The sequence below is a fragment of the Eucyclogobius newberryi genome, unplaced genomic scaffold, assembly GCF_026437365.1.
Source record: "Eucyclogobius newberryi isolate DKJ021-1_F unplaced genomic scaffold, fEucNew1.0.hap1 SCAF_12, whole genome shotgun sequence".
NCBI lineage: Eukaryota > Metazoa > Chordata > Actinopteri > Gobiiformes > Gobiidae > Eucyclogobius > Eucyclogobius newberryi.
This window is the reverse complement of record NW_027315746.1, coordinates 28,731,039-28,757,355: the sequence shown is the minus strand read 5'-3', so window position 1 is coordinate 28,757,355 and position 26,317 is coordinate 28,731,039. Positions and strand designations below refer to the sequence as shown.

Genomic DNA, 26,317 nt, shown 5'->3' with positions numbered 1-26,317 from the left:
GCAATCGTCAGAAAATGGAAGAGGCTTAAGTTGACTGTCCATCTCGCTCAGACTGGGACTCCATGCAAGATCTCATATTGTGGAATATCAATGATGATAAGAAAGGTGAGGAATCAGCCTAGAACTACAGGAGAAACTGGTCAATGACCTGAAGAGAGCTGGGACCACAGTTTGAAAGGTTACTATCGGTAATACACTGAATCAAAATGGTAAAATGGTCACATTTATATAGTGCTACCTTCAAGGCACCAGCCATTCTCACACACGCGCACACATTCACACACACACACACACTCTCTCTCACACACGCACACATTCACACACACACACACATTCACATTCTCACACACATTCACATTCTCACACACACACGCACACATTCACAGACACATTTGCGAACACTGGGGGCGAAGCATGTTATCATTTTTTGACAGTTTTGACTTGAAATTATTTTACCGAAGAGTTGGAATTGACTGATTCATATTTACAACACTAGACCCTTGTTAACAACTAGACGTATAATTAAAATACATGTTTTTTTCACGGCCAATCAGGGGAGAAACTGAGTTTGATAATGAAAAAAAAAAATTCAACATCAACAAATAATGCCACCATAAATAGAATTAAACAATATTATAATTATTATTTATTTAATACAATGCCATTTACATTGCATACACTTTTTAGTCTGACCCTACCACCTAGGATAAAAATGAGTCACTTGAGTCAAGGGTTACGAATGCTTAGCCTACTAAAAAGCCTTTAATTTTCAAGTAGGCAATTGTTTGCATTCTAGTACAGGACTACCAGGACTATTCTCTTCTTCTCCCCAACACATCCACAATCTGAGTTTGGTTCAAAGTTTTTAACAACAGTAGGGTTCATTTTCCCTGCTTACCATAAACTCCTCTGCTCTTTGAGACATTTGAGACAGACTGGGACCAGAGTACACGTAGCGAGCTGACTCACTACCGTTTAGCTACTTATGACCAGGCTCTTTGCACTTATGCATCTTCAACAAGCCTCTGGTCCACAGACAGAACAAGCACTCGCTGTAATGACTGGCCAACTTATTAACATATTTTGTGCTATATCATCAGCACATGTAGCGTTTATAATATGCATTTCCTTCAAGCAATTTGTCAAACCAGATCATGTTTGGGGATGCTATGCTGGAGATTCAAGGCCGACTGTTGATCAAAAAGAACTATGGGGGAAACAATCAATTCATTATAATGTAGAGCACTCCATTGCCCACTATTCACCAACTAAAAGAGAAAATGCAGAGTTCTTTTAAACCAAATACAGACAAAGCTGGTGGTTCAATGGCACAAATTTGTATGAATACTCAAAAATACCAACGGTAGCTGGGGATGAATGCTACTGCGATGCTAGCACCTTTTCTGATGTAACACCATGTCAACAACCTCCATTCAGAATCAGCTGTGACGGACTCACCTTGAATTAGTTGTGATTAAAATATAAAATATAAAATGACGCATTGCCAACTGTATCGATGAACCATCTCTACTTGAACAAAATATGTCTGAATATCCATTACTTTCAGCCTTATATAAACTTACCTCAATCAACATTGGTGTTTGTATGCACAGAAAGTTGAATTGCACATGCCGTTTTCCATACACGTACTAGTATACAGTATATAATATCAGTGCAAATGAATCAATAGGCTTACTTCAAATTCCTGTATGAACTATGGGTGGACACACCCATTCACTTAGAGACAGACAAACCCATAAAACGTTTACAAGCCGCGCTCATTGTTCTGGTGCAAAACGTCTCCGCATCAAAATGAGCCACACAGATTTGAGGAGCCTCTCCGATTTCACTTATCCCTGACCCCAGCGGCATCCTGCGCCCGTCCCAGTGTGTCCAGAAGAATGGGCCGGCCCTCCAGCCCGCTGACCCCATGTTGTGTCCACTCCGGCCTGGGTAACAAGAGGAGAAAAAACCCCTTTCTACTCAATTACCCCCGCCGGCCCCAGCCACCGGGCAAACACAAAGGAATCTGGCTTCATTAAAACCATCTCAGCCAAGAGCAAACCAAACCAGCTAATTTATGGCGGAGTGAGATGGAGCAGGAACTGAGAAGGTGGTGAATATATAATTACAAAAGCTTTAGACTGGAGAACCACCAATATATAAGATGATAAATCTTACACATGGGCGGATCTATTTGAAAAGCAACATTGGGACAAAATGGTTCACCAAATTTGTCATTTTGTGCAGAGGATTGGCAGATGAACGTCGCTGTACTCACTCGACATATTCGTTTTGGAAGTGAGAAGTCAATTTCAAGAGCTGTATTGTTCAATTACATTCGTTACGGCTGTGCAATGAAATCACAAATGATTTAAAATGTATAGTACATCCACCGCCTGTCTTGGATTCAACTAAGCCTCCTTTAGGATAAATGCCAATTAAACTCAACTGATGAAGTGAGTGGCTTCTCCTTTCTGAAATAACTATGTGGAAAGACAAATACCGTGGTCATGGAAAAGATGTCAGTGTGTTTGAGAAGGGTCAGATCATTGGCCTCAAGCAGAGAAAACTAATGTACTCCAGATCTGAACCCCAGTGAGAGTGTTAGGGACGAGCTGGGGAAGGCTTTGTGCAGTGGTCAGTCTCTACATCAATACAAGATCAACTGATGACGAATAATGCACTGGATATAAATATTTCAATATTGCAGAAGCTTACTGAAACGATGCCACAGCAAATTTTGTGCAGTAATCAGGCTTTTAGAAAGGATTTTAGGATCCAAATAATCTTGTCCGGGGGCCGACTAGGCGAAAAAACTAGTAGCTTCGGCATTCTCCGGACCACGGCTCGGCAGCCAATCAGAGCCAAGCACACAAATTTCGTCGACCAATCAGCGCGCAGCATGCATATTTTCACTTGTAAATAGTAAACTGTACTGGCGGACTATTGTCAAATGCTTCCTGCCCCAATTTAATGATAATATTCCCTTTTTTCCCTAAGATTTATTAATAAAATGGCCGTCCCTGCACTCTAGAATGCACGTCCACATTTAAAATACCCCGTCCAGAATACAGGAATACGGCCCTCTATCTAAAAGCCTGACTGTAATCAAAGCTAAAGGCGGTCCTATCTAATATTGTGCAACCTTTTTTATTTTACGACAGGCAGTGTATTCACCTTTATCGAACTACACAATCGGACACAACATTGTCAAACATAAAATAAAAATATAACGTTTTGCATTATCTCTATAACAATACTCATAACAACATTTTACCAACGCATTAGTAATGTACAAAAATGTCAACAAAAATAGTGAATGCACAACAAAACCATTTTAGGTCCATTTTAATCATTTTAATTAAAGGACATCTAATTTTGCAGATACCCCAACAACGATTATGATATTATCATTACCTCAACTGCACAGGCTGTATTATTTAGGTAAAAAAAAGCCCCCCTGTCTTTTTACCTGGAGTTTAAACCCAAATATTAATGCTCCTCACAGTGCCTGTCCTGATATGAAACTTTTGATTTTTAAACATAAAAAAGCAACTCTGTGTGTCACAGTCGCAACACATGCTGCCCAAATGAGCTTATTCATGGGTTTCAGCTTCCTGTTGACTTGATAAGCAACATTGTGAGGACTTATGACCATTCAAAACAATACAATATTGTGTTTTGTATTAGTTAAATGCCATAGCACCGGTGCGTTCCCCCATAACTCTGAAACCCACAGATATTTACCCTTAGACTACAGGACAGAACGCGTAAACAGTTCCAGACAAGTCCAGGGAAAGGGTAAAGCGCTTATCATTAGTGACATCTTTATCTCAACTAGAAGTGAATGAGTGTCTGTATATCGGCGTGGAGCTGCACTGCATGTACTCATGGGGGGTTGAATCTAAAGAACGTTGACAGCCTCTCCAGAGCGGTTCCTGGGGCGACTCGGAGCCCTGACAGCTGTGCGGCTCTGGCTGAGGGAGGGATGAGGCGAAGGCTGAGGCGAATGATGAGGCTGATGGGGATTTGGGGAGAAGGAAGTCTGCAGAAAGGCAGACTGAGCCCGGGGCCCTCACACAGGAAAGACATAAGAGACAGGACTGAGGAGTGGGAGGATCAGAGGCACCGGGAAACAACAGGTCTGGTACAAGATCATTTACATTAGAATAAATACAGTAGAACTTAGGTGCTTGGATTGTTCTAGCATCCATTTGATACAAGTCTAAATCATTTACCACAAGACAAAACCTTCATTGCAGAGATTATTCAATAGCATCCATTTTGTAAAGTCTCAGAGGATTCCATTGGCAGGTAAAGCTTCTACAGAGCCCTGTGTGGATCATGATCCAGATGCAGAGGTAACAGTCCTCTGGCCCTGCAGGACTGCTCTGCTGTGGTAGAACATGCTCAAGACTATTGACTTTACAAAGTGAGTTCCTGGTGAAAGACAAAGCAGCCTGTGAGCTTTGAAGCATCGCGGGACATGTCTGCGCCAAACACCTGGGCGTCCAGCACTGATTTGCACGTTAGCTCTGGGGCTATCGTAAGTGAGCTACTTTAGAGTCAGGTTTATGTTTGTATCACCACAACATGAGGGAAGAGTCGTTTAGACTCCAGAGGTGAGGACAAGTTAGTCACGATCCATATGAACATGAAGAAAATAAGATTGACATCATTATTAGAGGCACAAGTTTAACTTTTTGGCCTGTTTTGATAAACGGCAGAGTTTGGGCTCGAGCTCGTGCGCAGCGCGTAAAGTTACGCACTAAAGTCCTAAAGTGTCCAAATGCAGAGAAGACAAAGACTCACCGATTAATCCGCCGACCATGAAGGCAAACGCCTGGAACAGCAGCAGGATCACCCCCACTATCACCAACTTTTTAGTGCTCATGTTTTCAATAATAGCCCCCGCCATGGCGCCGGAGAGGCTTTGGACCGAGCCCGGAGAAGCACAAACTGCGACGATGAGTCAAAAAAAGAACCGAATGTGAATGTTGCATCCACGGAGAGAAGAGCTGGACCTCCGCCACACTTAACCCTGCTCCGCTCCGAGCCTCAGTCTGAGTATGAGCCGCCTCTCAACTTGGAAAGAGGAGGAGAAAAGCAAAGAGGAGGAAAAACTGTTGGAGTCACATGACCGAGCAGCACGGAGCTTCACCCCGGAGCAGCAGCGCCAGAGCGGGACAGATCTGTACCGAGCTGAGACAAGGGACAGGAGACATGAGACCAGAGACAGGAGACATGAGACCAGGGACATGAGACCAGGGACAGGAGACATGAGACCAGGGACAGGAGACATGAGACAAGGGACATGAGACATGAGACCAGAGACAGGAGACATGAGACCAGGGACATGAGACCAGGGACAGGAGACATGAGACCAGGGACAGGAGACATGAGACAAGGGACATGAGACATGAGACCAGAGACAGGAGACATGAGACCAGGGACATGAGACCAGGGACAGGAGACATGAGACCAGGGACAGGAGACATGAGACAAGGGACATGAGACATGAGACCAGAGACAGGAGACATGAGACCAGGGACATGAGACCAGGGACAGGAGACATGAGACCAGGGACAGGAGACATGAGACAAGGGACATGAGACATGAGACCAGAGACAGGAGACATGAGACCAGGGACATGAGACCAGGGACAGGAGACATGAGACAAGGGACATGAGACCAGGGACAGGAGACATGAGACAAGGGACATGAGACCAGGGACATGAGACCAGGGACAGGAGACATGAGACAAGGGACATGAGACATGAGACCAGGGACATGAGACCAGGGACAGGAGACATGAGACCAGGGACAGGAGACATGAGACCAGGGACAGGAGACCAGGGACAGGAGACATGAGACCAGGGACAGGAGACATGAGACCAGGGACAGGAGACATGAGACCAGGGACAGGAGACATGAGACAAGGGACATGAGACCAGGGACAGGAGACATGAGACAAGGGACATGAGACCAGGGACATGAGACCAGGGACAGGAGACATGAGACAAGGGACATGAGACATGAGACCAGGACATGAGACCAGGGACAGGAGACATGAGACCAGGGACAGGAGACATGAGACCAGGGACATGAGACCAGGGACAGGAGACATGAGACCAGGGACAGGAGACATGAGACAAGGGACATGAGACAGGAGACATGAGACCAGGGACATGAGACATGAGACCAGGGACAGGAGACATGAGACAAGGGACATGAGACCAGGGACAGGAGACATGAGACAAGGGACATGAGACCAGGGACATGAGACCAGGGACAGGAGACATGAGACAAGGGACATGAGACATGAGACCAGGGACATGAGACCAGGGACAGGAGACATGAGACCAGGGACAGGAGACATGAGACCAGGGACAGGAGACCAGGGACAGGAGACATGAGACCAGGGACAGGAGACATGAGACCAGGGACAGGAGACATGAGACCAGGGACAGGAGACATGAGACAAGGGACATGAGACCAGGGACAGGAGACATGAGACAAGGGACATGAGACCAGGGACAGGAGACATGAGACAAGGGACAGGAGACATGAGACCAGGGACATGAGACATGAGACCAGGGACATGAGACCAGGGACATGAGACCAGGGACAGATCTGCACCGAGCTGAGACAAGGGACAGTAGACCAGGGAAATTAGACCAGGGGCAGATGTGCTGAACGCCTCTGCCACACAGAGCCACACAGAGCCACACAGAGCCACACAGAGCCTCACAGAGCCACACAGAGCCACACAGGGCCTCACAGAGCCTCACAGAGCCTCACAGGGCCACACAGAGCCACACAGAGCCACACAGGGCCTCACAGAGCCACACAGAGCCTCACAGAGCCACACAGAGCCACACAGGGCTACACAGAGCCACACAGGGCCACACAGAGCCTCACAGAGCCTCACAGAGCCACACAGAGCCACACAGAGCCACACAGGGCCTCACAGAGCCACACAGAGCCTCACAGAGCCACACAGAGCCACACAGGGCCTCACAGAGCCACACAGAGCCTCACAGAGCCACACAGAGCCACACAGGGCCACACAGAGCCACACAGGGCCACACAGAGCCTCACAGAGCCTCACAGAGCCACACAGAGCCACACAGAGCCACACAGAGCCTCACAGAGCCACACAGAGCCACACAGAGCCTCACAGAGCCACACAGAGCCACACAGAGCCACACAGAGCCTCACAGAGCCACACAGAGCCACACAGGGCCTCACAGAGCCACACAGAGCCACACAGAGCCACACAGAGCCTCACAGAGCCACACAGAGCCACACAGGGCCACAGGTTGTAATAGAGCCTGTGTCCCTCGGCTATTTAAAGTCCTACATGTGTCCCCTCTCAGAGTCGGCACATTGTCATCAGAGTCTATTCTGGTTCATGAGGAGTTCTGTTGTTCCAATAACACAGAGGCCGAGGCCTTTAAAGGGACAGTTTGTAGTTCTGAACTCGTGCGTGTGTTTTGGGGATAACAGGCCTGAGAGGTGCACAGGTCCAGCTGCAGATTTATGCTCTTGTTCCTAACATAGTGGACACGTTTGTGAAATCACTTTGTCTTCTCTTCAACATGCCTTAAACACAGTGGGTCTGATATAATTGCTATTGGATGTAAATCTGCATTTTAGTCCACCAGATGTCAGCAATATGCCAGATGTTTGAGATTTTAAATCAATATAGCCTTCAAGGCCTCTAGTCTGCAGTATGTTACCATATTTTAACCAGAAGATATATTGATTGTATTTTATATATGTTTAATCCCTCAGATTGGGTCCAAAGAAAAAACTTTTTAGACTGAATATTTCCACTCATAGCACATACATAATGTTTCAATAAAAAGTTGAGGGCAGCTAAATGCTCGAGCTTGAGCTGTGTGATACAGAAACATATATATATATACATATATTCTCCCCTTCTTTTGATCCTGCACTATTTATATTCTTTTTTAATTAAAAACAAATGTATGGCTTTTAAGATTAAGTTTCATGAATACCGACACGACTTTAATTCAGTGGTATTTTATACAATGCAGGGAACATTTCAATTTTGTTTTCATAGTATCTGTTTGTAATTAATTGTGATAACTGACCAATTTGACTAAAATAGTTTTCAATTCAAAAAGAATATAAGATTGCGGATACAAGCGGTCGAAATGAGTTTCCTCCGCTGGGTGGCTAGGCACTCCCTTAGAGATAGGGTGAGGAGCTCAGTCACACGGTAGGAGCTCGGAGTAGAGCCGCTAACCCCTAACCCTGCCCTAACCCTAACACGTGTGTCTCTTTCTGCAGGTGAAAGCTCTGGCCACACAGGCTCAGTTATAGTACGGTAATACAGGTTTATTCAAGCATGCATGAAGCAAACTAAACACAACTTTGAGTTATGTAGTGATGAGGAAATATCCAAAAGCTTTTCCAAAGCTCATAAAAGTCATTATACGTAATACGTGGCCTTTACGAACTCTCTTATCTGAACATAACCATCCTCACTGGGCATTTCTTATGTCTGTTTCAACTCTTTGAACTGTCTCATTGCCATAAGATGTGTAAATAAAGTCATGAAATGTCTCATTTTTGGAGCCAATTTTGAAAATTGAACAAATGAAGGACATTTATTTTAGACATAATGCTTTAATGCCTTCATTTTCTTTTGATGCCTCACTTACTCCCTGCCTTTTTAAAAATGTGTTTCCTACTCTCTCTGGTTGTGTTCTTCATTTTTTTTTTGCTTTTCTCTGTTCTATGTTTTATATTTAAAACAGAAAAAAATGAATAATATAAAAAGTATATACAGTATCTAATATTTAACTTCTGTTCTTTTGACAGTGAAATATGTATTAGTGGTAATTGTCTCTGGACTGGTGCTGCTGAGAGGGAAGATCCTCACTGCATCTGTCACTCATTAGAACGGCACAACACCGAACCGAGGAAGACTCCATTATTTTACCAGGATATTGCTCCAGAATAAAGCAAAATAAGGGATTTATCTGTCTTGGGCGTCTCTGTAAATATGAAGTTGAAGAAATCCATCAGTTATTGTTGTTTCCATCTGTAGGACATTAAAAGTAGAGATGAAACTATGTATCTGTGACTTAAAACTCCAACAATGGAAACGATTGCTGGACCTGTGCAGTTTACGTTTGACTACAGTAAAAAGGCTATAACAAGGAACTGGATGACAAGGACGAAGACGACTGTCAAGGATTGGACTGAGATAACTTTGAATAATTACAAAGTTGGCTTTTACTGTGAATTTGAAAATGGACAAATGGGACAGCTACAGGGGGACATATGCCTCTCTGACTTTAAACAAACTACTACAATTCTTTCAGTTTTTGTCCTATCTCTCTCTGTGTCTTGTCTTTTGTAGTGCTGGACAGTAGTATATTAGTGCTAATATCGACGTAGAGTCAGAAGGACTCTTATAATCCATACTCCCGTCTGTCCTCAGTGAGACGAGTGAGTCTCACTGAGGACAGATGGAAACAGTAGAACATTGAGGCTAAAGAGGTGTTTTTGTCGTGATTATTATGACCAAAATAAGAACGTCACTTTTGATTTGCAGGAATTTCCGTGTTCACACAACTATTACAGAACTCTACTTTGTTTTTAAGTGAAAACAACAATGATCTAGAAGAGAATATAGAATAATGTTTTCAGCACAATCTGGAAGCGTAATGATGATGTATAAAGAGCCGCTTGCTTTAGATTTCAAAAAGTGCGGAAAATATCTTTTATCGACGACAATAGCGAGACATTTTGGCGTCCATTTCAGACCATCTCTGTTTGAACACTATACCCAGGTCCATGTTAATGAAGTCTAAATCAGGACTAAACCAGGACTAAACCAGGTCTAAACCAGGACTAAACCAGGACTAAACCAGGTCTAAACCAGGACTAAACCAGGTCAAAACCAGGACTTATTTAGGACTAAACCAGGTCTAAACCAGGACTAAACCAGGACTAAACCAGGTCTAAACCAGGTCTTAAACCAGGACTTAACCAGGACTAAACCAGGTCTAAACCAGGACTAAACCAGGTCTAAACCAGGACTTAACCAGGACTAAACCAGGTCTAAACCAGGACTAAACCAGGACTAAACCAGGACTTAACCAGGACTAAACCAGGTCTAAACCAGGACTAAACCAGGACTAAACCAGGACTTAACCAGGACTAAACCAGGACTTAACTAGGACTAAACCAGAACTAATCCAGGACTAAACCAGAACTAAACCAGAACTAAATCAGGACTAAACCAGGACTAAACCAGGACTAAACCAGAACTAAACCAGAACTAAATCAGGACTAAACCAGGACTAAACCAGGACTAAACCAGAACTAAACCAGAACTAAATCAGGACTAAACCAGGACTAAACCAGGACTGAACCAGAACTAAACCAGGATTAAACCAGGACTAAACCAGGACTAAACCAGTCTACATCAAACCGACAGATGCTCTGAGCTAATACTAACCTCCCAATTCCCACTGCCCGGGGAGACGAGCAGCTGCGACATGAACTACGAAACATGAATAACAAGATGCACTTTGATTTAAATACTATATGGGATTTATTTAAAAGCAAGGGTCAAGTAAAAGTTTTGACACACATCTCAGCGCGCCTTTAAAAAGACTGGAGCGTGTTCAAGCAGCATGCAAATACAGCGTTCGGTACCAGAGATTAAGAAATAAACTACAGACTGTGTGTAGAGATGGACAGACATAACTATTAACTACCATTTTCCTACGTATGAGGTCTAACACAAACTAAAATATTGTACTTCCTGTTCAATCACAGTAGATGCACTCAAAATCTGAATGTTGTATCAGATTTTTGGAGATATTGGATAAGCAAAATGATATATAAACGGCAAAAACATCTGATTTATTTTTGATCACGCTTCCTCATTTATTCAAATTGACTTTTGCATCTTGCATATCATTTCAATCATTCTAAAGGTCCAGAACGCAGATACTAATAAAATTTTGGTGTGCATTTGAACATGTCTTAAAACACCTCATGCTAAACATTTCTACAAAAGGGATAAACTATTTTTCTCCCCAAAGAGAAAGGAAAGAATTATATTTTTTCAACGCTGTCTGAAAGTGTGTTTACAGCACAAAAGAATGTGATCATTGACACGTGTCAGTTCAACAATGAATTCTTAGAGTAATTGTTGTATTTGGGAGACAAAATTACAATGGATTTTAAAATGATTATTTCAATCTTCAACATTTTCACTCTCATTTTTGGCTTTGTCGCATTTATTATTAGTTTTTGCACAATTTTCTTTGTTAAAACCTGCACAAGTGTGAACAATCAGAAAGAAAAAATCAGATTGCTCACATCAGATGGAACAGTTTACATGACATTTCAATAACCTGCTAATTTTAAAAATCACATATTGATCAGATTTTTTTGGAAACATGGAAACATAGCCTTTGTTATGAAGGTTTGTCTATTATTGATATCAGTTTTACTTCCCATAAGCTACACGATGATGAAAACATGACATGAACTGACTGTTTACAATGAACTGCAAATAACAACACTTTGCATTATGTCACTTTTTTGGCCCAGGACGCGTTTGAACACCCTCGGCCATGTCCATCTCTTCATACAGTCTATGGATAAAATATAAAACATAGTAATAAAAATGAGACAGGTTCAGTTTAGCACAAATATGAAAACACAACACGGTGGACTGGCATCTGAGCACCTTTTAAAACAACACTCAACATCTCTAACATCCTGAATTTTAACAGTGAGTGGCAAAAACGTATGAGAGTCAAGTTTTTCAATTTTCTCCTGTAAGAAACTAAAATTTGAAAAAGCGTCAACAGTCTAATAGGAAATATTCAAGTCTACAAAATATTCTGTTTATATCTTTGGGATCTTTTAGGACCTTTTTTGTACATTTTGGGATCACACAAGGCCAACTCCTTAAATAAGATGTTTTTGAGTCTGTGTGTTGAGGAAAATAATTGTTGTGGGGTGTGTTGAAGTGTCCTTTATCTCCCCCTGCCATTAGCGAACAAGCAAGCCTTACAGTTTCTATGACACTCTGGTGAGGAGCAGTTTTTGAATGAAGATGATATCAAAGCGTAACCTCTAGTCATGTGTTTCAGGGACAAGAGTTCCTTCCAGATTTCAAAAAATGTATGTGACACGGCCTTTAGTTGTTATAGAAATAGTGCAGATCCAAATGTTATGTCTTTTAAATGGGGAAAGGCCCACAAAAAATACTTAAATCTGGAAGGAATCATTTGCTTAAACCCATGACGCCATTGCACTTTGGTGGGCTGTGTGAGACTGGGATGTCCTGAAGCACTTGAATTGCAAGAGTCCGTAAAGCACTGCTGAGACTCTGCTAAGACTCTGCTGAGACTCTGCTGAGACTCTGCTGAGACTCTGCTGAGGCTCTGCTGAGACTCTGCTGAGACTCTGCTGAGGCTCTGCTGAGGCTCTGCTAAGACTCTGCTAAGACTCTGCTGAGACTCTGCTGAGACTCTGCTGAGACTCTGCTGAGGCTCTGCTGAGGCTCTGCTAAGACTCTGCTAAGACTCTGCTGAGGCTCTGCTGAGACTCTGCTGAGACTCTGCTGAGGCTCTGCTAAGACTCTGCTGAGACTCTGCTAAGACTCTGCTGAGGCTCTGCTGAGACTCTGCTGAGACTCTGCTGAGGCTCTGCTGAGACTCTGCTGAGACTCTGCTGAGGCTCTGCTGAGGCTCTGCTAAGACTCTGCTAAGACTCTGCTGAGACTCTGCTAAGACTCTGCTGAGGCTCTGCTGAGACTCTGCTGAGACTCTGCTGAGACTCTGCAAAGACTCTGCTGAGGCTCTGCTGAGACTCTGCTGAGGCTCTGCTGAGACTCTGCTGAGACTCTGCTGAGACTGCTAAGACTCTGCTGAGACTCTGCTGAGGCTCTGCTGAGGCTCTGCTGAGACTGCTGAGACTCTGCTGAGGCTCTGCTGAGGCTCTGCTAAGACCCAGCTGAGGCTCTGCTAAGACTCTGCTGAGGCTCTGCTGAGGCTCTGCTGAGACTCTGCTGAGGCTCTGCTGAGGCTCTGCTGAGACTCTGCTGAGACTCTGCTGAGGCTCTGCTGAGGCTCTGCTGAGAATCTGCTGAGGCTCTGCTGAGGCTCTGCTGAGACTCTGCTGAGGCTCTGCTGAGGCTCTGCTGAGAATCTGCTGAGGCTCTGCTGAGGCTCTGCTGAGGCTCTGCTGAGAATCTGCTGAGGCTCTGCTGAGGCTCTGCTGAGGCTCTGCTGAGGCTCTGCTGAGAATCTGCTGAGGCTCTGCTAAGACTCTGCTGAGGCTCTGCTGAGGCTCTGCTGAGGCTCTGCTGAGAATCTGCTGAGGCTCTGCTGAGGCTCTGCTGAGGCTCTGCTGAGAATCTGCTGAGGCTCTGCTGAGGCTCTGCTGAGGCTCTGCTGAGGCTCTGCTGAGGCTCTGCTGAGAATCTGCTGAGGCTCTGCTAAGACTCTGCTGAGGCTCTGCTGAGGCTCTGCTGAGGCTCTGCTGAGAATCTGCTGAGGCTCTGCTGAGGCTCTGCTGAGGCTCTGCTGAGGCTCTGCTGAGAATCTGCTGAGGCTCTGCTAAGACTCTGCTGAGGCTCTGCTGAGGCTCTGCTGAGGCTCTGCTGAGAATCTGCTGAGGCTCTGCTGAGGCTCTGCTGAGGCTCTGCTGAGGCTCTGCTGAGAATCTGCTGAGGCTCTGCTAAGACTCTGCTGAGGCTCTGCAGAGTCTCCGCCGAGACTCTGCAGAGACTCCAGTAGAAAGTTCAAAGTGAATGTGTCCTTTGGCGCACTGCACCACTGGCCACGGTCGCAGCAGAGCAGTGAAATATGGGGTTTGGCACTTGGGGACTGCAGGTAGAGAAACAGCATGGCGGGCGGGCGGCGGGCGGGCGGCGGGCGATGGGGGGGGGTTGTATGCTCAGAAGCGAGCTCTGATCCGGTCCAGGGGGTCGCTGTCCCACATGTGAGCGTCCCAGGCCTGGAACCAGCCGGTGAACGTGGGCGGCTCTGCTCCCTGTTTGATGGTGGTGATGGGGATTCCTTTACGGCCGGACGGGTCAGAGTCCACGTACTCTTTAGCTGAGGGCGGAGAAAGGAGCAGTCGTGTTATTAAAGAAGACATATCATGCTTTTGTTTGCTGTTTAGTTAGAATCTATGACACACGTGGATCACTATTTTATAAAAGAAACAAGTCTGATGATTTCCGGGTAAAACTTGCGGTGCCTTTTCACCTGCTCCTTTAACGCTCGGCCAAACCGTACAGCCGGACAGTGGATTGTTCATTTGTGTCACTACATGTGTCACAATTAAGACGAACAAACAGGAATTTTCTGAGCAAGAATGTAGAATATAAAAGATATTCTGAATACAACTTTGAGTGGGTAAATGAGAAGGGAAACCAGTTAATCATGATCAAAAGCTCTTAAATTCGATTTGCATAATATGTCTCCTTTATGAAGGGCATATTTGTGGATGACATATGTTTAATACTAGATATGACATAATATTGCATACATTTTTGAAGACTTTTTAACACAGGACAAATTTGTGGTTTACCGGTGTCGAAATGGCACTAACAGCTTCAAATGATGCTATTTCAGTCATTTATAATTTATTTATTTAGAATATTATAATTATTACCATTATTGGGGATATGTTTCATTCATTTTATGACTTAGACAAACTGGTTTGAAGCAAAAGAGAAATAAATTGAACACAAAAGTATAATTTTGAATTAGTAAGCAGTAACTGATTTTCTGAATAACTGAATCATTGTGTTTTATTGTTAATTTCATTGTTTAAGGCTTTTGTGCATCATTGTTTTAAATCCAACTTTACAGAGCTCAAAAGAAGTAGAATGTTCCGGGGACAAAATGAAGACTGTAGGGACTTCGATCTTGGAACTGTTATGTGTGAAAACGCCTAGTGGTAAATAGTCATGATTTATATAGCACTCTTCCACCTTCAAGGGACTGAGAGGACCACTGCCACTGCCGCCCTCATGTGGGTTCAATTACTGATTCAATTACTGTTGTTGTTGTCATTGAGCAGTGACAGAGTGAATCCCCTGGAGCTGAAAGCTTGTACTATACTGTTTTCTGTCCCTAACACAGTGTGATGTGAGCGGGACACAGTCCTCTCTCTTCAGGGCCTCTGATACCAACCTATTTTAGGCGCTCCATTCTTCTCCTCTGCATTGGCATCTGTTCCCACCCAGAGGAAGATCTGAAACAGAAGAGATACAGTCAACAACAGCCCGGAGAACATTTGTAAAAGGCATATTTTCATTTATCTACAGAAGCCCTGAGTGGCAAGCAAGGAAAAAAGAAAATTCTCCAAAAAAAAAACTGTGACTTTTTTTTCCAACCAACCCACTTACTGAAGGCTGATTTATGACACATTTTTGTACGTAAATTGATCCATCCAAGCATAGTGACTGTCTTATGTTAAATAACCACTCAAGTCAGTAAAACAGAAAATTAGCTCAAGAAAAACTATCAAGACACCTGCACATTTGTTGTGAGATTCAAGAAAACAAAATGAGAGAAGCTTTTAGTTGATTTCCAGCTTGTTCTAGTCACTTTTTCTTAAAATGTATGAAGGGGTGGACGATATTCACCAAAATGAACATCTCATATTTTTTTCATCTCAATAAAGATATTCAGACTATATTTTTACAGTGCATCAGGAATGTGCTAAAATGTGCTTGGTCCAAATTAAAAGTATCGCACAAAACGTGAATTTATCATAAAATGAACCACAACGGGTCAGAAATATCACTTCATACCCTTGTTTGGGAGACACTCGACATTCTTCTGCTATAAAATATGTATAATGACCTGATCCCAAGTGTCCAGCAGCATGACGTCATCTGTGGCCAGGTCGGACTGCGTGAATTCCCCTGGAACTTCTTCGACCTGAGAAATGATGGAAAAGCAAAATGAACATCGATGGCGTCCGGGAGCAGAGCTGACCCAATGTTAATGTTCCTGACTGACAGTGAGACGGCCGGTTTTGTTGGAGCAGCCGAACAGTCGCGGAGCATTGACCACGTCCCTCAGGGCCTTGGACGTCTGGTACTCCTTCTTTCCTCCCAGAGCCGACCAGAATTCACCTGAGGGACACAAGCAACACCTTCACATTGTGTTGCAGGCATAAATATTACCTCTAGAGTGTGTGCGACGTCAGTTTTGTAATCTTAGTTTTTTATTTAAGACTTTTCAAACATATTATATAGTGCATTATTGTCAATTTTTTGGTATTGTATGATGATTTGGGCCTGACTATGGTCTCTGTATTATATTAAAACATTGGTACATGGCAACACTGACTGACAGTGACTTCAGAACCATGTTAATCTTAAACTCTAGAATATAGATGGCACAAATATTCATAACTAGATTAAAGTTGAAGATAAAGACAACATGTGTTTAAAAAAGACTAAATCGGCATGTTTTAGAGCTAGGGCTGTTATAGCGAATTGGATTAATCATGATAAATTCATTATTGAAATTGAAACCCAGTAAGATGCATAATGTTGTCTGGACAACAGTGCTGAGGTAAGTTTTATAATATTAATGAAAACCCTCCGTTGTTCGCAAATATGTTCTATCAACTCCTCAGTCTGCTTTGTGTGGACAGTAAAAAGATGGTTAATAAAAGATACTTTAGAGATTTACTGTTTATAGTGCTGTCACAATACTAACATTTCGACAAAGGAATAGCTTCGATACTCAATACCGATTTTGATACCACAACAAATTAGAAATGTATTTCCAACATTTTCAACACAAAATAATAGTACTTATGTTATGTCATCTTATAAACACTTCTGATAAAGCTCAAGATCTTTCTAAAACTGTCAGATTTTGTCCTGTTTACGTGATTGCTTTTAGTGTGAAAACTTGCTCAAAGGAGTATCTTTTATTTAACTGTTATACCTTTATTTAACCAGGAAGTCTCGATAAGATTCAGCATCTCATTTGCAGTGAAGTATCTAGTTTTAGTATGGATTAGTATCTGACTGTGACCCCTTTGTGACAGTGATGGTGTTGTTGCTGTTTGGAGCCCGTGTGGGCAGCACTGACCCGGCTCGCGGCCCTCGCTCACAGAGGCGGGGCTGCCTCCACAGAAGCCCACCACATGTTTGGCGGCGTTCATCTCCTCGTCGCTGGCCCCGGCTCCTCTCCACACGAACAGGCCAGAGGGGCTCTTCAGCACAAACACGTCGTTGGTGTTCAGCCTGGACGCAGAGGCCTCCACCTGGGACAGACACACACATTATCCTCTAGCATCACTTTAACATCGCAGTACAAAAGTATGCATGTGTACAAGTGTGTGTGTACCTCGACAGCACGCGCGGCCCCAGATGAGCTCTGGCGGATGTGGAAGAGGCGTGTGCTGGACGCCTGGCTCTGTCCTCCTTTACGGGACGTCCCTCCGCTGTGGATGATCATGGGCTTAGCTCTGAACAGGCTCATGAGGTGAGGAGGCTCCTGGCCCTGGGTCACACGCACCTACATGAAAACACAACATACTATTTAACTATTGAGTCACTTTTAAAATACCAACCATGACACTGACGTTAAATCCTACCACTAAACAACCACTAAACAATATTCAGCAACCACTAAACAATATTCAGGTAATCTTTTTTCATAATAGCAGCACTTATATATATTATATACACAATATAGCTGGAGGAGCCATCTCACACCAGAGGGCCCTCTGAAGAGCATCCAGTCCTGACTTTCATTTAAAGTTATCAGCATCGCCAAAAGCATGAGTTCTTCCAGCTCAAACTACCACTACATTATGTACACTGTATGTCTCCAGTGGTACACCTGTTGTGCACTAGTTGGCGCTATCTTTAACCTTTTACAAGGAATTTGCATCGAATCATCAAAGCAAGTTCCTGTTTGTGAATTTTGTTTTATTGTCCCTGTTTATTTTCTCTCTGCACTTGAATCCTTCAAGGCTCCTGGGTCCTGTGAGGAGCAGCTCACAGCTCAGGGGACACTTCTTCTTTAAGTTTGATCAGGATTACTGTAGCTGGAGGATTTGACTTTTTGTGCATGTTTTCATTTGGTTGTTGTTGTTGTTGTTGTTTTATGGCGGTTGGCATCCGAGTGTTGCATTACCGCCAGACTTTATTCCTCAGACGTTTCGTAGTCCTCAGACTTATCCAAGTGTTTTCATTTGGTGCTCTGTATGTATGAGACATGTTTAAAAGATAGATGAAACACGCCTTGTGTGTCTACATTCTTTCAAAAGGAGGAGTACAAAGACATTCCTCTCATCACAAAGTAAGTACAGCCACACTGCCCTCTCCTGGTCATACTTCACAACAAAGACTAGTTTAGTCGAGTGTTTATTGTAATAGTATGTGTGCTTCTGAGTCCACAGACCTGAACCGGGGCTCCTCCCATGGAGTCGTCCAGCTTGACCGTGAGGAAGGCTGACGCTGCCAGCTCGTCCTGGGTGCACTTCAGACCCTGCCTGTAGGAAAACAACATGAATCCTTTGTGATGGGCGTTTGAATGGACAGTGTTAGTTTCCAGGCCTTACCATGTGTAAATGATGTGCTGCTCGCGGCCTCCCAGTCTGTAGCTGTACAGGATGAGGTAACAGTCTCCACCGTAGAAGTGCCCATAGGAGGCGGGGTCCACGGGTACATTGGCTCCATTTTCTACTCGCCAGATCTGAAACAGTTTAACATCTTCTTCCTTACACAATCTCTGCATTTGACCCAACGCTCAATGTCCCTGGACTGGTAATAATATTATAAAACTAATTTTAATCAAGTCAAGTATTATGCAGGTTACAGTAATCTAATCCTTTTTCATTTGTAATATTAATGTAAAAAATAGTTTTAATACCACAAACTTTAAAACTATTCCAAAAAGATTACAGAATTATAAGAAGTGTGAATAATTTAAAGCAAACTATCGTGTAAACTACAGGCAACATAATTTATATATAAGGTCAACCTGGGGCCATCATTACTATACATTGAATATCATGTGAAAGAAATTAAAGTTTGTGGTTGGAGCATACAATCAATTTACTTTTTCATAAAACTAACTGCTCACAGGAGTAAAAAGTTTGTCATAGAAAGATTGTAGTAGAGGTTCGTGGAAATAGTTGTGGCCAGGATTGCCAGATTTTTTCCAAGCCTTTAAAAAAAGTTAAATAAGCCATCAATTAAACATTGTGTATCGCTACTGAACAAGTGCTAATGAGACGTTCATATTTTAGCAGCACATTCAACATTACTAAGAGCTTTAAAGCAGAATTAAGGCTGTTCTTAATAATATCAATATCCTGATATATCGTGACAGACTTCTGATACTTTTAAACAACATGAAGTCATTAGACATTGCTGAGTTCTGCTCATCTTAACCCTCAGACGGCTGAATCTGAGGAGCAGAACATGTGACTTCATCAGTTGTATTCTGATACTGAGTGACAGTGTGAACATGCATGTTTAATCCATTTTGTATCCTATTTAATCAAAACATTATTTCCTACTTAATCAAATAATAAATAATTTAAGTAACTTTTAACTCTGGTTTTAAGGGATATCCATGAATCAGGACATGTATTGTATCAAGTTCTTAGTACGTATTGTATCGTGGCCCTAGTCAGAACAGATGCATTTTTATTTTATTCTTCCTTTCTTTCTGTCTTTCTTTCTTTATCATAATACGACAGTACAATCACATAAAAAAACATTTCACATTGCCAAATATAAAAAAAGGCTGCCGAGACAGCAGGGGCGACAACGGACAACTTCAAACGCCCAAAAATACATATTTAACCATCACTTACAAAGATATTCAAAATGTCACTTAATTCTGCCTTAAAACATCATTTAACTGTACACAGCGTTCAGTCCTTAATGGGTTTATTATTGTGCAACATCTACATCTTTATTATCTATATCTGCATTAAAATTGATCTCGTAAACTGCATCACTTACTTAATTGTTGCAGTTTACCACATCAATCCCCCCAGACACAGTGAGAACATGCAAACTCCACACAGAAAGTCCCAGCCTGTTATGGACTTGAACTCAAACCTGACACCTTCTTGCTGCGAGGCGGGACCCCTAACCACTATGCCATTGAGCGGCTCACCTGGATCTTGCCCTTGCCGTCGTCCACCATGCCGTGATGCGCCGCCATGGCCTTGTTGGAGTGCAGGGAGGAGGCGTCGAAAGGCTCCTGCTTGATCTTGGCGATGCGGCCGATGGTGTAGGCTTTGGAGGGGCCGGTGGTCTCGTCTTTGTCCTTCCAGTCGCCGAAGAACTGCTTGAACAGAGTGGTCTCCGCTCCGGCCGGCAGCACTTGGATCTATAAGTAGAATGAGAACGTGTGATTAGCCGTCAATACTGTTCCCAAAAGAATAAAAGGACTTTATTTTGTGCAATGTGCAAAATAAATGTAGCTCATTTTCATTAATTCATTCATTACTTAATTACTTTTACTGGAGTAACATTTTGACCCGATATTTTTACTTCTGCTTGAGTCATATTTAGTTTGAAGTAACTCAGAAGTAACCCTTATACGACAGTACTAGCAACGTGACAAAAGCTTTACTTTGACAATATTAAATGATTTGAACATTTGTGCTTCTTTGTCATTATGAGTCTATTCTTTGGAAATTCCTGACATATTTTTTGTTTGTAGTTTCCCCAAATTCTTTTTTACTTTTATTTGAGTCAATATTTGGGTTAGTTCTATTTATTTCTACTTTAGTAATATTATTTTTAAAATAATGTAACTCCTATTAAGGTGCAAATTGTGGCTACTCTACACACCATAAAAATGAGGCAATAGAAAAGCCTGTTGAATAAATAAAGTGGGTGGGGGGAAGAATATACCGGGTATTTGAATTCTGTGTTTTTGTTTTACTTTTAACTCTAGTTTTTTTCTCATCTTTATGAATATATAAATGTGTTTATGCATTTACAAAGATTACAATTACAATATGGTACAATTATGTTTGGGCCCTGAAGAATAAATATGGATGGGAAAGTGGCACACTTGTACATACATCAGAAAAAAAACTGTAACTAAACAGGGACTAAACCAGGATTAGACCTGAAGCCTGTACTGCAAGATGGATCAGAGGGTTGGAGAGGTAACTTCAGGGTTAAACCTGGTTCAGTTTGACTCTGAATCTGGTTCACTTTCTATCGGGCAGATTTCTATGGCAATAGGCCCTGAACTCATAACCTGCTGTGGACCAGGTTAAATTGACAAATAAGATATGAAGACGACTCTTTGACCAATCAGGGATGAGAATTCATTCAAATGAATATTCTCAGTGGTGTAACTCTGGTGGCTGTGATTGGTCGCTATTAGTCTCGACTCAGCGCTTCCTTTAGCTTTTAGTTTATCTCTTATTTCCTCGTATGCTATTGAGATTTTGATTGACATTTCCTTATGTTTGAAGTCTGCTGCTCTTTTTGTATCCCAAGTTCTGATTGGTTGGATGGAGAAAACCTCGCCCCCTTCTATGTGAATGCACATGGCTTCATTCAGAAAATCTTGGGTTGACAAAGCGAGTTGTGAACCTGCTTTGTAGAACAGTTCATCCAGAGACGCTCATGTCTGGGTTAGTCAATAGGCAAGGCAAGTTTATGTGTAGAGCACAATCCGTACACAAGGCAATTCAAAGTGCTTCACACAACAGGAAAGAAATGCATTAAAATCACACAGACACGACAGAAATCACAAAACAGTTTAAGACATAAAAGAGAAGAGTGCAAAGCAAATCCTTTCAGTCATATGCGCAGCTAAACAACACTGTTTTTAGTTTGGATTTGAACATTGTCAGAGTAGAAGCCTGTCTCACATCTTCAGGAAGACTGTTCCAGATTTTAGCTGCTTAAAACTGAAACACAGATTCCCCATGTTTAGTCCTGACTCTGGGCACCAGCAGGAGGCCGGTCCCTGAGGTTCATATGGCACTAACATGTCCGAGATGTACTTTGGTGCTAGGCCATGGAGAGACTTGTACACAAGCAGAGCTGCTTTAAAGTCTATTCTCTGAGCCACAGGGAGCCAGTGCAGAGACCTGAGAACAGGACTAATGTGATTGTACTTCCTGGTTCTAGTTAGTTAGTTAGTTAGTTAGTTCGAGCAGCATCGTTCTGGATGTTCTGCAGCTGTTTTACAACTCGTTTGGAGAGGCCAGTGAGCAGGCCATTACAGTAGTCTAATCTACTGGAGACAAACGCATGGATAAGTCTCTCCAAGTCTGGTTTAGACATGATACTTTTGAAGTTTTTTAGATGGTAAAAAGCTGCTGATGTTTTAACCTGGCTGTTAAAATTCAAGTCTGAGTCCATTATTTCTTTAGGTTTTAGAGTGAGACTCTGGAGGTGACCGCTAACACTTTCTCTTTCCAGAGCGGCCCATGTGTAGAAGTCAACTCAGAGTGCCACACATATCAATCTCGCCCGGTTAGTGACACTTCAACCATAAAGTACCTCTTACACGCTCTTACCTGTGTCTTATTGGAGTAGCCCTTGTCCTTGATGAACTTCTGGCCCGCAGACATTGCAGCTTTACGCTCCGACATGTTTGCTTTGGGACCTAATCCAAAACACACACAAGTTATTGATGTGACTATATGAACTTAATCATTGCTGTCCTCAATTTGTAAAGTAAATATAAAGGTTGATGGTTGTTAAACTATAACTCAATATTGAGGTACAAATACTATACTATCATGACTATATTTATAGTAATATTGTAGTAGTATTGTAGAACTCAATGTATGATCTAAAATATCCTTGACCACTGGACTGAAATACAAAGAATCATGGTCAATGATGAACGGTGGTCAACTGGTGAATTTTAAAAGGCACATATTATGAATTATTTGTATTGTAATTGGCCTTTAAATGTGTTCTAGAGTACCTCTGCTATGGCATCTCATGTTTTAGAACATTGGTGTAAAAAAAGCATACATTATCGCTTCGTCTACTGGCTGCAGAGGGAATTACCCTGTCGGGCCAAGTCTTCCCTGAAAAAGAGATGCTAAATCTCTAAATGTGAGACTTTCCTGGTTAAATAAAGGTAAAGAAATAATTAAAAATCTAGCTTGCCCTGGAGAAGAGTCGTGAACTTAAAAATATCCCAGAGGATCTCGGAGCTCTACCTTTGGGAACTGGGAAATTTACTACACATTATTAATGAAATAAGCGTGAGTGAAGCTAAATACAACTCCAGGTATTTTTTGAAGAGGGAACAACGTTAGAACAATTTCGCATAATACGTGTCCTTTAAATATACAAGTCAATGTTCAATAATATTTTGAAAGTGCAAATATTGTTACATTATATGAACAAAAAGCATGACCAGAAAGAGCATAAAAGATGTGAATACTGTAAAACAGTCCGCCTGGTGTCAGGAATGCATAGTGGGTCTAAAGTGAATATTTGTTTTAGAGAAGATGGTGATGACCTTTCCACACAAAGATGTTCTTGTCCCCTCCATTGTCCAGGATGTAGCACTCCTCAGCAGACAGCATGGCCTGTTTGAAGGGGCTGGAGGGGGCCACCATGGACACCGTCATGGACCCTGAGGCGTCGGAGATCTGGGAGAAGGTTGTTTTTCAGTTTCTTCGCACTTTTTAGCTTGATTTGTAATTCATGTTATCAAATCAGGATTCAGCTCAGAGTACGGATTTGAAATATGTCCAGGAGCCTTTACCGGTACATTTATATCTATCATTTATATCAGGGCTGTGGCTGACTAAAGAAATTGCTTGATTAGCTTACAAAAATAACAAAAAGGGGGCGCAAATATCACCAACAAGACAAGAAAAGTACTGATAAATTAAATAGTTAAAAGGCAATTCATTGACTATTTCAAAAACTATATACAGTATCTATTGATCAATCCATCTGTCTATAACCAAGGAAGTTTCCTCACCATGTAGAGGGCGCCCTTCTTCCTGTTGGACACATCCACTTTCTCGTCATCAGAAGAAGCAGGAGCAATGCTTGTTTTAGGGCCCAACACCTGTAAGACAAAGAAATATTTTTTAAATCAAAGACATGAGGATCCTAACAATGGATGGACAGACAATTCCCAAATAATTATATGATGGAGCCAGAGTGGTGTATGTATTAACAAAGCAATTCATTCTTAGTTCTTAAAGGGGCTGCACCCATTTTTTAAATATGTAATAAAGTAACAGTACAGATATATTGTAAAAGCAGCTCTTAAGGTCAAAATGAGACTGCTAAGTGCTGTCTGCGTCTGATTATACAGCATTTTATTCTATGCAAAGCGGGAAGTGCACTGTTAGAGAAAGTGAGAACTAAGTTTGGGCCTTGTTCCATTTTTCACGTTTCTAACAAGGTAAAAAATCTGTTTGTGGTTCATTAGATAACACTGAAGTTGTCAACATGAGTAGAAATCTGTAGAATTATGTCATGCCGCAATAATGTTTTTATTATTTGGTTTATTTTGATATAGCTTTGTTTAATATTGATATAACCTGACTCTATGGTGTAACGTTTTGTTTGTCTTTACAACTGTTTATTCTAGTAATCTGATTCCGCTCAGCACTTGTTGCAAAGTAAACTTTTCAGATGCTGTTTTAGCACTTTTGGTTTACTCTGAGTTCAACCCTTCAGTGTGAAATGTGACAACGTTCTGAATTTCAGTTTGACCGCTAAATTCAAGTGAGAGTTGCTGATTTAGTCTTTGACCAAGCATTCATTTACATTGAATAAATAAGTATTATTGTAGAAAAAGTGATATCAGTGTTTTTTTAACTACATTAAGGCTGTGACATTTTTGCAGTCTTTTACGTGTCTTGGTTAAGGAAAAATATTATGCCTTTTCCAGGTACTTAGTATTAATACAGGTAGATCATCATTTTGCATTTTGTTAAACCACAATATTGATCCATAATGACTTGGTAATAATAGAATATAATATGTTCCCTTTAAGTAGCAAACACATTTTTAATTTCTATTTTAATAAGCGTTTTATGCAGTTTTTAAAGTTGGTTTCCAAGTCAATATTGTGATTTCTTCCAAAATACAAATCTTCAAAACATGTATGAGGAATTGTGCACTAAATATTTACTGTACTATAGTATTGTTATAGAAGGAACAACAAATAGAGATTGTTTAAGTGAAGCCACCTCAGTGAAAGCTCCGGGCTCGTCCTCGTCCTCCACCAGATGAATTTTGGCTCTCCCGTTCCTCTCGTTGTCACGGATACCGATGGCCACCTCCGACGCCTTCAGCCTCTCGTAACGGTTGCCCTCGCTGCCGCACCACTGGTAGATGTCCTGGAATTACATATATACAAATATTATATGTACCATAATATTGTCAGGTTTTGAAGGTACAGGTGGTTTACAAAGATAATCCCTGAAAACCGGAATCAAATAGAAGGAAGTGAAGTAATATAACACGTTTCTTCAGTGTTTAGATCAATGATTGTCATATGTTCCTGTTAATGATCATTTACAACTTCCTAATAGTTTTTTTTCCACTAAGAATACACCACAGTTTTATCTAACTGATGCAGCAGCTTAGATAAAAGCTTCTGCATGTAGAAGCAAACTGGATCCACACTACTTGAACGGTGCTTTAAGTAAAAAAAAACAAAAGTCCAATGTAGTTACTGATTTTAAAAAAAAGGTTATTACAAGAATGGAAAAGTACTGAAATGTTGATGAAGGCAACAACCAATCAGCTTCTTACTTTTAGCAGCACAAAACTCCTTTGCATCATCTCAAGAGCCAGTGCAGACAGGGATTCTACATGTAACTGTCATTTTTCATGTACTTAATATTGAACTTAAGTAGATAAAAAAATGTCATTGTAAACCGCAATATTAATCTGAAAAGGCTTAATAATTGAAACAGGTCTATGGACATTGTGTTCAAACCTGCTGTTCAGAACTGATAAGACATTTCACTGTAACAAACAGCATCATTTATGTTTTTTTTTTTAAAAGTGGCAACGTGACATTTTAGATCTCTGCTAAATCTATCATTTGGAGTCTTAATCTTCCAAAAAGTCACACTAAGTACAGTGATGTACCTTTACACTTTCTTAACTGAACCGCCAGCTAGAGGTTGATACTTCTAAAACAAACATTGTTACTGACATACTTAGAGCAAATGTTATATTTTGCATTATGGGGTTACACAAAGCCATCTTCTTTTTAGTTCTGATAGCTATTCTGATACTTTGTGGTTGTGGGGGGGGGGGGGGGGGGGGGGA

The 26,317-nt window shown here is 41.9% G+C and overlaps 2 protein-coding genes across 3 annotated transcripts in view; both read right to left on the bottom strand.

The window, feature by feature from the left end:
* Positions 1-5,090, bottom strand: part of wls (Wnt ligand secretion mediator) — a 29,877-nt gene extending 24,787 nt beyond the window's left edge. The window contains exon 1 of the mRNA XM_072441825.1: positions 4,816-5,090. Coding sequence (XP_072297926.1) covers positions 4,816-4,921 — 106 coding nt within the window. The 5' untranslated portion in view covers positions 4,922-5,090. The remainder of the gene's footprint in view (positions 1-4,815) is intronic.
* Positions 5,091-10,576: 5,486 nt separating this feature from the next.
* scinlb (scinderin like b) overlaps positions 10,577-26,317 on the bottom strand; it is a 32,408-nt gene continuing 16,667 nt past the window's right edge. The window contains exons 5-18 of one of the 2 annotated variants that reach the window (XR_011926082.1): positions 25,225-25,374; positions 24,000-24,089; positions 23,529-23,661; positions 22,567-22,655; positions 20,190-20,405; positions 18,619-18,752; positions 18,459-18,549; positions 17,397-17,567; positions 17,139-17,313; positions 16,050-16,165; positions 15,891-15,968; positions 15,216-15,276; positions 13,801-14,129; positions 10,577-12,926 (exon numbers count right to left, since the gene is read on the bottom strand). Coding sequence is in view for 1 of the 2 variants with exons in the window: in XM_072441827.1 (XP_072297928.1) it covers positions 13,969-14,129; positions 15,216-15,276; positions 15,891-15,968; positions 16,050-16,165; positions 17,139-17,313; positions 17,397-17,567; positions 18,459-18,549; positions 18,619-18,752; positions 20,190-20,405; positions 22,567-22,655; positions 23,529-23,661; positions 24,000-24,089; positions 25,225-25,374 (1,665 nt within the window). In the remaining variant the exon portion in view is untranslated. Of the gene's footprint in view, positions 12,927-13,800; positions 14,130-15,215; positions 15,277-15,890; positions 15,969-16,049; positions 16,166-17,138; positions 17,314-17,396; positions 17,568-18,458; positions 18,550-18,618; positions 18,753-20,189; positions 20,406-22,566; positions 22,656-23,528; positions 23,662-23,999; positions 24,090-25,224; positions 25,375-26,317 lie in introns of those variants that run through there. The other variant, XM_072441827.1, reaches the window with a different exon arrangement.